The sequence below is a fragment of the Sciurus carolinensis genome, chromosome 2 (assembly GCF_902686445.1).
Source record: "Sciurus carolinensis chromosome 2, mSciCar1.2, whole genome shotgun sequence".
NCBI classification, from domain to species: Eukaryota; Metazoa; Chordata; class Mammalia; order Rodentia; family Sciuridae; genus Sciurus; species Sciurus carolinensis.
The window spans coordinates 162,523,035-162,535,522 of record NC_062214.1 but is presented as its reverse complement, the minus strand read 5'-3'; the positions used below and the strand labels follow the sequence as shown (position 1 = coordinate 162,535,522).

At 39.5% G+C, this 12,488-nt stretch overlaps 1 protein-coding gene across 1 annotated transcript in view; it reads left to right on the top strand.

The window, feature by feature from the left end:
- Window positions 1-2,496: 2,496 nt before the first annotated feature.
- The window catches only part of Kcnh5 (potassium voltage-gated channel subfamily H member 5), a 273,394-nt gene continuing 263,402 nt past the window's right edge, over window positions 2,497-12,488 (top strand). The window contains exon 1 of the mRNA XM_047541196.1: window positions 2,497-2,569. Within this exon, the coding sequence (XP_047397152.1) occupies window positions 2,497-2,569 (73 nt within the window). The remainder of the gene's footprint in view (window positions 2,570-12,488) is intronic.

The window sequence follows — 12,488 nt, the reverse complement described above, 5'->3', positions numbered from 1 at the left end:
AAAAATTCGACTGTGTGGTTAAGGCTGGGGTGGTAGTGTGGGTTTTGAGATTCCCTGCTGCTGTTGCACACCCTATCAACTGCAGCGAGGGAGCTGTAATCTCCAGTGACACATCCCTGATTCCTTCCTGAGGCTAGCTAAACACATGAATCCAATCTGTGACTGAGTTCCTTGCTATTTAACTGAAAACACCCCAATATATTTAAAAGACATTCTAGCTGTAGGGGGATTAACTCACTTCCACTGCAGTGCTTTGATAGAAAGCTAGAAGAGCATAGTATTATTCAATCGAGTTTCTGGAATTTTTTCCAGAAAGGATCTTAGCAGAACAAACCACTTTTGATTCCTGTCAACCTTCTGGGTTTGCTCAGATACCTAACATCTGGCTGGGCAGGTGGAGATTTCAGAGAGGAGAGGGAAAAAAAACGACCCTAAGGTAAAGCCTAGTTGTGCATTTAACTGTTTCCCTGTCTCTGGACCACCAGTACTGCTCCTTACCCAGAGTGCTCTGGAGAGGGAGGGAGGAGTAAAGGAGGAAGATGGGCGCGGGGTGGGGGATGGTAAAAGGGTGAGTTACAAAGTCCCCTGAAGACTACAAAGTTCCCCGAGGGCAGGTGTCTTAGATGTTAACCCAACTACAGCCCAGGAAATTCCCTCTGTTCTGGCAACCTGACCATGATCATTTCTAAAGGGTTTCCTCACGCCTAATATTTTGAACCCAGCAAAAGTGAACACATCTATCCAACTAACCTTTCATCTTTGGCACTCAGGACTTTGCTATCACAAAGCGCTGACTCCGCTCCAGCACAGTTTGTGTCCCCCACTTATTGAATCTGCCTATACAGTTCACAGTTCCAGGTAGAACCACCTGAGGGGACGTCTTGCTGGGCTTTTCTAACTTGAGCGTGTAACATGTTACGGGGAAGGCTCGTGTACAACAGTTGGTTAGGCTCCATTCCCAGAGTTCCCGGCTTCCTAGCTCTGGGGCAAAGCTCCAAACTTTGCATTTTTAACAAGTTCTTAGGTGATACTGCTGCTGGCAGTACGAGACCACTTTGAGAACCAATTCCTTAGATAAAAGGAAGTGCCGCGGCTTGGGATCCCCCTTTCTTTTCATCTCTGTCCACCCTGTCCGCATTTATGCAATTTTCCCTCCTCTGTGTCAGTCCCCAGCTTTTGGGCTGCTTTAGCGGTTCCACTCCTGTCCCTGGTTCTCAAAGTGTATGGTGGCGGCGGCGGCGGTGATGGGGAGGGGTTGCCCCTGCCCTAGCCTTGCACAGCTTGGTCCTCACAGCCTTTACTGATTTTCCACACAAATTGCGCCGGTTCCCCTGTCTCGCTTGGGTGTGGATTATCCACACTCTTCCTCTACTCCTTGCTTCAAGTGAAACCCTTTCTGCAACTTTGCAGCGGTGATAAGGCTTGCCGCTCGCCTCCCTGCGCTCAGCAGCCCTCGGGGAAGCTCTCCTGTGCGGCTGCACGCTCTCTAGCGCACCAGACCCAGCCTGGGGCAGAGGGACATTCCGAGTGCCAGCTCTGCCCTAGGACTCAATCTGGCTCCAGTTCGGGGCTGCGGGGTAGAGCCGGTGCAGAAAGCTCCAGTGTCTAGGCTTCAGGCGCTGAAGCCCGGAGGGGGGCGGTAGCAGCGTCAGGTGGCTGCTCTGCGTCCCCGCGCGCCGCCCAGTCAGATCCTACTCCGCGCCCTGCCTTGGCTGGAGAGGGAGTCGATCGCTACCTCTGCCGCTGGAGCCACGTTCCTGGGAGCTGCGGTGGCTTGGGATCCCGGCCGGAGAATGTGAGAGGTGGCCTCTCCGAGTGCCCATTGCCCTCCCTGGCACTCTCCTCTTCCACTCTATAGCCCTCATTGGACAGCGAGCGCTAGCCTCGATCTCCGGGGACAGGAGAGCGGCGACTAGGCGCACAGCCCAACAGAAGTTGGGTAGTGCTGGGCAGCTGTGATCCAGCTGCTCCAGCGGGGTGGGCTAGGAGACCCGGAGAGGCAGGCGCAGAAGGGTTCTCTATCTGGGCTAAGAGGAACTGGGAGAGAGGGGGCTTGAGTTCGTTCTTTCTCTCCCCTGGCCCCGGGGCGCCGGGCAGTGGGAGAAATGCTGAGCCCGCGCCCAGGCGACCGCCGCCGCGGCAGCAGCCTCAGCAGCAGCCTCAGCATCAGCACCGGCGGGACAGCGACAGCGGGGGCGGCGCAGGCGCACTGTGCCCGGCGGAGCCTGCAGTTCCCGAGCCCCGTGTGCGGCACCGCCACAGTCTGGGCAGCGGCGGCCGGGGGAGCGCTACTACCATGAACTGCCTGGTCCTCCTCCCCAGAGCTGCTCATCCGGGTCGGGCTGGAGACACAGTCAGGGGACCCCGCCGCCGCCGCCGCGTCCCCTCTTCTTTCGGCTCGATCTTCTCCACCTTTTCCTCCTCTTCCTCCACCTTCTCTTCCTGCTTCCCCCCCTCCCCCGCCGCGGATCCTGGCCGCCGCTCTCCAGACCCAGGATGCCGGGGGGCAAGAGAGGGCTGGTGGCACCGCAGAACACATTTTTGGAGAACATCGTCAGGCGCTCCAGTGGTAAGGAGAGTTGCAGTTCAGAACACCCCCACTTCCATCCCGCCCGCGCGCGCCCCCGTCCCATCCCTCTCCTAAGGGGGGAGGGGGATGCAGGGAGTCTTACCTGCTGGTTTCAGTTACTAGTCGGACTTGATTCTGGTGGGTAGTGGGTGGGAGTGAGGTGATGGAAGAAAGTTAGTTGATTTCCTTCCTGGGAGTCGTACTCCCCCTGTCCCACCTGTCCAGAACCCAGAGCTGGGGAAGGGGGTGGGGTAAGTAGAGTGTAGGTACATCGGGAGAATAGATTTGAAATTTCGCTTTAATGAAGGATACCTTTCTTGTTTTTCCTCTTCCCATATTTATTCCCAAGTAGCCTGTGTGGACTGACCAAAATTTTAAGAGTTAATCTCAGAGGAAGGATTTTCTTTAAATTGGGAATGGCTGCGAAAGTGGCTAATCAGATTTAAGTCTCTGGAAGGACTTTTGGTCACAATTGGCACAGCTGAAAGCTACCCAGTGTTAGGGAGAGTAGTTGGAGTTGAACCTGAAAAAGTGCTTGAAAAATGGGAAGGCATCACTAGGGTCAAATTTGTATTTAAAGTTTCTTGTTTTGATTCTTTTCATTAATCATTGATCTATATGATATATTTCATTTGGTTTAAACAAAAATGTAGACCTGAAGCAAGAGCTACCGTGCTTTAAATGCAATTGGAGAAGGAATTAAAAAAAAAAAAGCCATCCTATCTGGCTACTGATATGAAGGTTTTGTCTTAAAGTGTCTTTAAAATACCACTTATGCATGTATTTCCTACAAGATATTCTGGATAGGAATAGCTATATATTTCACATTTGAGACCTATAAACTTCACGTTTTCACTGAAATCTGTATCTTCTACTTGTTTTTAATTCTTTTATATAATTTGTAACCTCATAAGAAACATATATTGAGTATCCTTTAAAGTTTTTCCTTCAGAGGCCTGTTATTTTGTTTGAAGATCCCTTGCTAGGAGAATTAAGAGAAAGACAGTTCTGCCTATGGAGTACAGTAGACCTTGGAACAAAGCAGTGGAGACACTCTATGCAGTTCTGTAATTCCTTGTTTATTTATCACTCATTGAAACAATATGTATTTGGGTGCCTTATACAATCAACACTCTTTGAATCCTTTGGATAAAAAAGTGACTGAGACATTTCCCCTGTTCTCAGGAAGCTCCTGCCTGGTGGGCAAGACAGTCACACTTAAATGATAATAAATAATCAAATGCAATGATGTTTTTTCTGAGTTTGTAGACTGATTCTTAGATTAGGATATTCTCTAATACTAGGCTTGCAAATATTTCTTCTGATTTGGGGACTGTATGTCCAAAATGTTCCCCTTAAATCTCCAACTGGTATTGGGTTTTATTCCCAGGTTTGTGACTCCATTTCTTCCATTTCGGTCAATGCTTAGTACTATAGAAGTCTAGAGAAGCTGTCTTATAATTGGGTTGAAAAATGAACTGGTATAACCTAGTCTTGTATGCATTTTCGTATCCACAGTATTTTTAGCATTCCAGTGTGATTCATATGAATTTTCAATTTTTATAATGTAAAATGTAAATTCATAGTGGCGTGTAATTTCTAAACTTGTACATTACTTTCTTGTGCTAACACCATACATAGATTTAGAATATGAGGGCATATTACTTTTAAAATAACCAGTCGTTGGGGAATTTAAAGGTTATTGGAGTCAGTTGCTTAGGATGTATGAGTATTATTTCAGCTTTCTCATCCTCCTGGGTTACTTCAATTCCACGTAATTTGGTCTGTGAGAGGACTTTACAGAGAAGACCTTAGAAAATAAAACCCACAGACTCTATAACTCTGCTTGGTAAAGAGAATGAAGATGAGACTCCCTTGATGGAAGTTTACTAATATAGCATCTTGGGTTGAAACTTCTTATACAGTCTGGAATTATGAGCCAGGTTTTATAATGTTTTGCTTCAAATATAGCATGAAATATCTGCTACTGTTGCCTCCATTTTACATCTACCAACCAAATTGATGAATATTTTATCTTTTCTATATTTCATACTCATAATTGTTTTGTTGGTTTAATGTTTATTTCCATGGATAACACCAAGTGTGAGTGAAAATGTATCTGCTTTGGCATTTTAAAATCCCACCTCCAATTGCTTATGGTTAACTTTGAATAGCGCTACTTGAAACCCCTGAGCTTCATTTGAAATGTGTTTGAAACTTAAATATATGTACACACCTATATCTAATAAGTGAGGAAAAGTCTCAGTACTTCTTTCACAGGAATACTTCAGGAATGGAGAATTAGAGTATTGGTCTACACATTCATGTGGGAATATTCCCACAGTTGTCATTTCTACATGATATGGCAGAGAAAGTGAAAAATTCATTGTATGAGATTGTTTGAGATTAACAGAACACTTCTTCAGGATTCTCAGAGATGGATCAGTTCTTTTTCACATTGAAGATTTTGTTATTCAATAACTAACAACATTGAAGGTGATGTTTTGGCAGGGCTTTAGTGAGAAAAGAAAGTAAAAGAGCCAGCATTCCCAATCTATTTAAGAACTGAACAGAGACTTGCACTGTATATTGACCTGTACCCCAAGAAATGCTTTTCTTTCTGGGACAATGTCCTTTTCTCATGAAAAGATCAGATCTTGTAGTGAGAGTCAGATAAGCATAGGAATATATATATGTGTACACACACACACACACACACACACACACACACACACATGACATGGAAACATACAAATAAACAGGCAGGCATCTGCCCAGACACAGAGACAGACACACAGGAGGTAAACTAAGTCTTTCTCTTTCACACACACAATGGGAAAAAGAGATATAGGAAAACACAAAAGCACATGGAGAGGAGAGAGAGAGGTTGGTTAGACATGAAAGGGAAAGGGGCACAAAGAGAAAACATCAGTCATTTATTTTTGCCCTTGGGTAGCTAATGAACAGAAATCTCAGTCAGTTAGAAATCCATCAGAGAACTTTTTGATGATGCAGAACAAAGGAGCAAGAAGTATGGCATATTTGAATATAGCTTTTAAACCTTAGAATTTCCCAATAAAGTTCCAAACTCTTCAGCTGCAATTTCCCAGAATAATAGTGTATTTCCTTCCCTAGAGTAGCAGCTATAACCTATTTGCTGTTATTTTACACCTCTTGAGATTGGATTTTTATTTTCCTTATTTAGTGGACTCTGTTATGGGAAAGGATTGCAACTTGTTACTGGTGATTCAAAGTCTATAAAATAAAATAATGAGAGCCCCTGAGTAGGAAGGCTATCCTACACACACACATGCTTTGTAGACAAATCTCAAAAATAGGACCAGTAGGGAATTTCTTTCTTTAGTTTTAAGATTAAAGACAAGTTAAGATCATTTGTAGACAAGTAAAAGAAATTAAAATAATTCTTTATTTGTGATTCTAGTAAATAGAACACATTCTTACTTCAAGGAGTTGTAAAGGGGAAAAGTATAAAGGGCAATAGAAATGTTTAGATAAAATTTTTTAAAATATATTTTTATTTTTGAATGACATAGCAATTACACCTATTTATGGGGTATAGTGTGACCTTTCAGTATGTGTATACCATGTGTAATGATCAGATCAGGGTAATTGGTGTATCTAGCAATTCAGGCATTTACCATTTCTTTGTGTTGGGAATATTCAAAATGCTCTCTACTAGCTATTTTGAAATATTGAACTAATTGTTATCAACCATAGTTAAGTTTAGATGAATTTTTGGCTAGTGGGATCAATATAAGTTGTTAGGAAGGAAAGGTTTGAGAACAATGTGTGAGTTCATTACATTGAGCAGTGCCACCTACGAGGCCGCTGCCCCAAGTCCGTACTTACTAGGTCTGTGTCTGGAACATAATTAGGATTTCTTCCCTTATGTAAATTTTAATTATTTATGCAAGTTATTCATCAATGTAAATTGGGCTGTAGGGAGCAGTAAACTTGTGGTTGGAAGTTAAATACCTGAAAGAAAGGAATTGTTTTAAGACTTTTAGGTAGAACTTTTGATCAAGAAGGCAAAAATAATATTTCGTAGCCCTCAGTCTGATTATGTCATATGTTATCTTTGATTCCTTAATGAAGAGGCAGAAGTGATTAGCTTGAGTGACAGAAAACTAGGTTTCCATTTTAAAAAATTCTAACTACGAATTAGTATATTTTTATAAGAAATCAATTACTGTTTCTCAATATTTTAAGCACTATGCAAAATTAGGTATGTTTTTCTAGTTTCATGAAAACTAGAAGTAATTTTCTCTTTGGAGGAAAAAATGGCTCAGGAAAGAAGAAAATAGAGAAGGTAGTGTTTTCTGAATCTCTCATCTTTCAAAAGGAGAAGCTCAATCTCCCCAATATCCTATTTTTCTAGAGATAGGTTGCTCAACCAGTTTTTTAATTCAGTCATCTTTTTTTTTAATAGAAAAATTGTTTTTGTGTTGTAATTTATATTTGTGAAAACCGGAGTCTTAAGTCTATGAGAGGAAATAGAATTAGTGATTTAAAAACAATAAAAAAAGGATAATGACTTTTAAGTATTATTCATTTTAAAACAAATGGTGGAAAGCAAATGGGTTTTTTGTTATAAGTTTCTTGATTTTTTTCTTGAAAGACTTTCTGTAACATCTAAGACACTATTCAGGAAATATTGATAAAACCACATAGTGTTTTTGAAGCATTGGTTTACCCAGGTCTTAAAATGTACCACTTTAACATTTAAAATGTCAAAGAGGTTGAAATTATACTGACCACTTCCTAAATTATATTGATAAGTAAGCCAGAGACTGGTGTCTGGCTTTGGAGCCCACACTGTATTATATAACGAATGAAGAGCATTACTGACTACAGGGTTGCTAACCCTGGGACACTGTTGACTGACTGCACTAGAAATCTCCCTCTTTTTCTATATTTTGCTTGATTCCAGAAGTAGGATGTGTAAGAAATCCACTTACTTAGCCATCTTCTAACTGGCCTAGTAAAAACCCCAACATAAAACCACCCTTTTTTAATGGAAGGGAGTAATTTTATTTTAATTGATAAGGACTGAGTAGGTTTCCAGGAAGAAACCCTGTCGTTTAATCGATGTTAATCTTTTACTTCCATTGTGATGAATAGCTGTTTCCTGGGTTGGAGAAACAGTGCTTCCAACTCCCCAGTTGGAGCCTAGGCAAAGGTTGTGGTGTTCACCGCAGTTCTGTAGTTATCCTGTACCACAAGAGGTCACTGTGGGTTCTGGCACAGGTGAACTAGCAGTCAGTATCTTTCTTTTTCTCCCCACTTCCCTCCACCCCCACAAATCTAATCGGGAGTCAGTGTAGTTAATTGTTGTTCTCAGAAGAAAATATCTAAAATATAAGACAGAAAAGTTGAGTGAAGTAAGGTACTTCTTTCTTTTAATTACTAAAACTTAATTGATGACCAACAACATTATATGACTAAATGAATGTGATATTAACAAAATAGTTAATATTATCATGTGAAATTGATAAACTATTTTAGACTAATAGAATATTTACTTTAGTGGATACAATTGTATTATACAATATCAATGTCATGACAATGTGTGTGAGATATAAAGTTTTGCAGAAAAATGCCTTGAGTATAATGCTCCTGACCAGGCATATAACTACATATTTTCTATTTCAACCAAATTCTTCTTCTACCAGATGTCTTCATATAATTTATGTTAAATTTGCAAGGTAGAATCAGTTCATAACAGTGCTTTAGTTTTGTTGGAAAATAGTTCACAGATTTAGAGTTACTTCCCTGGGATGTTATGTCATTACAGTGTTTTGATGTTCAAATTTTAAAGTAAGATACAAAGTCGAAACAATTTATTTTCAAAGTTCCCTAGTTTATTAAACTCTAAAAGACATATGATTGGGGATATATTAATTCCTATCAATCAGCAAGTGAATTTTGATTTTAGGGATTTTTTTTGGTAGGTTTGGAAACTATGTTGACAGATGCTTTGAAATTTACCACATAAAGTTGGTTTTAATGGTAAAAATTAAAATATGTCAGAGTGCTTTAATGCATGAAAGAGATGTGTTATGAAATCAAGTAAACATGAATTACAAGTCTGAGACCAGTGGCATTTATTGTTGTGGAAACTGAGGTCAAGGAAAGTACTAGGGTTGATGGGCTTAAAGAAATGGACATTTATAAAACATTCATTTCCAAATAACAGAGTGGAATTTTAGAACAATTCTCAGCATGTTCCATTAAATATTTTGGCTTGACACCTGCCATGACAAGTAATCATTTAAATATTATTATTTTAGATAATACAGAAGTTAATATTGGAAAGTTTGAGTCTTAAAAGATATTTGATCGAATGAAGGCAATGATAATTATTGTCATATAAATCAGCATTCCAGACATTATTTTAGTATTTGGTTATATGAGAATATGGTTACCTAATGAAGTGACATAGAACTGTGCAATCTAGATGGTAGTTTTGCAATGTGTTAAGTTTGCACTTGGAGAAAGAAAAGTAAATAAATGAGAAAAATAATTTAGAAAGATTGGAAAGCTATTTGAAATTTTACTGAAAATGTTTCTTTCTCTTTTTGGGCCTGATCCAATCATAGACAGAGGACCAGTAAGCCTCTGGACTTAGAGAAGAGATGTGAGATCTGAGCTTAAGTGTAAAATCATAGCTGCTTATAGTTATAATGACATATTACTGCTTATCTCCTATTCCAATTTGATGTGAAGCTGAAATATCTTCTAACTATTTTTGTTTTAATCTTCCAGGGCTTAAATGCTGAACTATTTTATATAAGATAGAACTGTTTACAATTTTGTAGATTCTGATTACTTTTTTTAAAAATAATTTTTCAATTAGGAGTTATTGATGGTGAATTTTATCCCTGGGAATCAATCCTTGCCTGATTAAGTATCTTCTGAAAGTTTGCCTTGGGTCAAAGCTCTTACAATCCAGCCTCAGATTGCTGAATTGAACTAAAAATTGATAAAACCCACTTGCACTGAGGGGAAATGTTAAACTTTTTCCTGATTTTTTTTTTTTTTTTTCCTGGAAGCCTTTTCCCTGGGCTTCTCTGGGTCTCTGCAGGCACCATTTTTGTTTGGGGTAAGGTAAGCACAATGGGTTCATACTCATATATTTGCAGCATTGTAACAATAGAGAAATTATACATTGAATGTTAAATAGTTTCAGAGTAAGTCCCCTAAAAACAACTCCTGTCTCTTTTCTTGACTCTCATGCCTTTTATAGTTAATTGTTCATTAATGTAACAAAATCTTATTGAGCGCCCACTGTGTGCCAGACACTGATCTAGTACTAGGATTGCAAAATAAACACAATGACAAAATAATGTTTTTCCTTGAGGAGCAGTGTGCACATTGGTTAGGGGAGGACCACTTTTGAGTCCTGGCTGATGCTCACTAACTCTGTGACCAACTTACCTTACCTGTACATAGTGTCCTTATCTGTAAAACACAGATGAGGGTTGGAATGAGGATTAATAAGCTAATATGTGCAAAGTGCAGAGAATAGTGTCTGGCACATAACGAGCACCATATCTATGCCATTAATTATTATTATCATTTTGTTGTTTAAATCTTCAAATGCAACTTCTGGGATTAATGCCTTTAAATTTGAGTCATCATTTCCTTCCATACCACTTGGCAGCTGATTTGTCTAGTTCATAATGCTGAAACTTCCGAGAAGATTGTAAGTGAGCATTAAATTGTAAATCCAGAGACCTTTTTAAATCTGTATTTTTATGTCTGCAGGATTTTCTATGGCACTCCCCGCCCTCCACACACAGATACATGTTATCTCTCATACCTACATGCTCTCCTGCCCTTCTTACTGAATTCTTTCTAGTTTACTCTCTTCTTCCCTTCCCTATCCTTCCTTGCTCTCCTAAAGATCCACCAGTTACTCAGGTTTCCCCTTCCTCTCTTCTTACATCTTCATCCTGCTTTTCAGAGCAAGCTTGTCCTCTGTCATCTTTTAAACCCCATTTTCATGCTCCAGTCCTTTGTTTGCAGTGGTATATGGAATTTCTTTTGTTCTTCTCCTAGGTCATCTAAAACTCCATATGCCCAGAACTGAATATTTGCTTTTGGTCTCAAACAGGATGATTTTCTTTGGTATTTTCTCATGTCTGTCAAAGGCATCTTTAATATTTTTGTCTTTTATTCTCAAAATCTTAGGGTCACCTTTGATTTCCTACTCAGTAGAACATTAGTCTCACTCCCAACCTGATTTCAATCCTAGGGGTAAGAGTTTTGCCATCTATTTCTCTCATACTTCCTGAAAGTGCTGTGTGGAGAGTAAGTGAATTTGTGCCATTCACTCTCCTGACTCATCTCAGGGTGTGAAACCTGACCATAACTGACCTCATACACAGCCAATGTATATAAATATGACCAAAGATCCACAAGAGTTGCCTCATTAGCTGAGCTCAAAAACCAAAGATCTCCTCCAAGAGTAAAGAGTGAAAAATGGAACGTTTCTCTTCCTGGCTGCTAAAGCAACCTTTTTCTCCATAAGAGCAACTACGGTCAAGGTTGCTGGTAATCTTCCTAGATCTCTTCAGGGCACTTCCAAGGCTCAGAGACACCTGTCCTGGCCCTAGCCCTTGCCTGCAGTGATACACCAAGACTCTCCAGGATTATAACACCTACCTTGTGGTGTTGCTGGAAAGATTCAGTGCAGCAACAGATGTCATAGATCTTACACTGCACTGCATAAGAGGAAGGGCTCAAAACAGTCACCTTTTCATATTTTTCTAGATAAGGTAAAGTAGGAGAAGTTTCTTTTTTCTTTTTTCAGTTTCAAGAAAGTCAAGTAATAAGTAATTGAGACTTTCCTAATGCAAGTTGAGCTTAAAAGCATTTGGGTTCACTTTATCAATGGTTTACTAATTTGGAGAAAAAACAAACAAATAAATGACTCACCCCTGCTCATCTCCTTCCATGCCAAACAAAAACTTACTCTTTAGAGCAAAAGAAGCACCAGCAATGTTGACCTCAGAACCTGACAGTTCTTCAAGAAGTTGAAGAAGGAAGCAGGACCATTAGCCTCCTTTTGTAACTGACCCAGTGAAGACCACCCAAGGAAGGAAGTGGAATCTGTAGATCTGTATTTTTCTCTTGAATAATTAGCTCCTGTTGCATACACTGTAGGAAAAAAAAATCAAATAAAGCTTTAGAAAAGTAACTGGATTGCAATGCACTTATAAAATCTCTTCTGTGTTTGTACCATGTGTCAAGTTACATCAGTCTTTCAATTGTAGTTCAATTTAGTTATCTTGCCATTAGTGTTTGGTTGCCTTAAAAGGTTAATGTCAAAGAAAACGTGTAGTCCTTTCAGGAAAATTGTTGGTGTATAAAAAAAAATTATTTGTAGGATTTAAAATGATTTCTTGAACACTTCATATGTCATTCTTTTTTCCTGATAAACATATCTTGACTTATTTTGCTTTTATTCCCCAATATTGTATAACCAGTATATGTCTGAAGGCTTTAGATATTTTAAGAAATTTCATCATAACGAAATTCAGTAAAAATTTGCAATTATCTATATCAGGGTGGATTTTTTTTCTGTATTAGAAGAATATGAATCATATAGGCCATTATTATAGTTATGTTGTGCTTCTAATAATTTTGATCAATCTACATTTTAGAAATTCATCTTCTCATGAACCAAACACCAACTATTAAAAGTAAAAACTGAATTCTTGAACATTTTTTGGTGGAGAAGATATTTTCTGTAATAAAATTTCTATTGTCCCTGCCATTATATATTAAAGGAGCTCATGCATTCTGAACCAGTTTGACTGGATGGAAAAATGATGGAGTTAATGCCATCAAAGAAACACAGAAACTTAAAAATGTACCTTTGATCTTGAAGGAG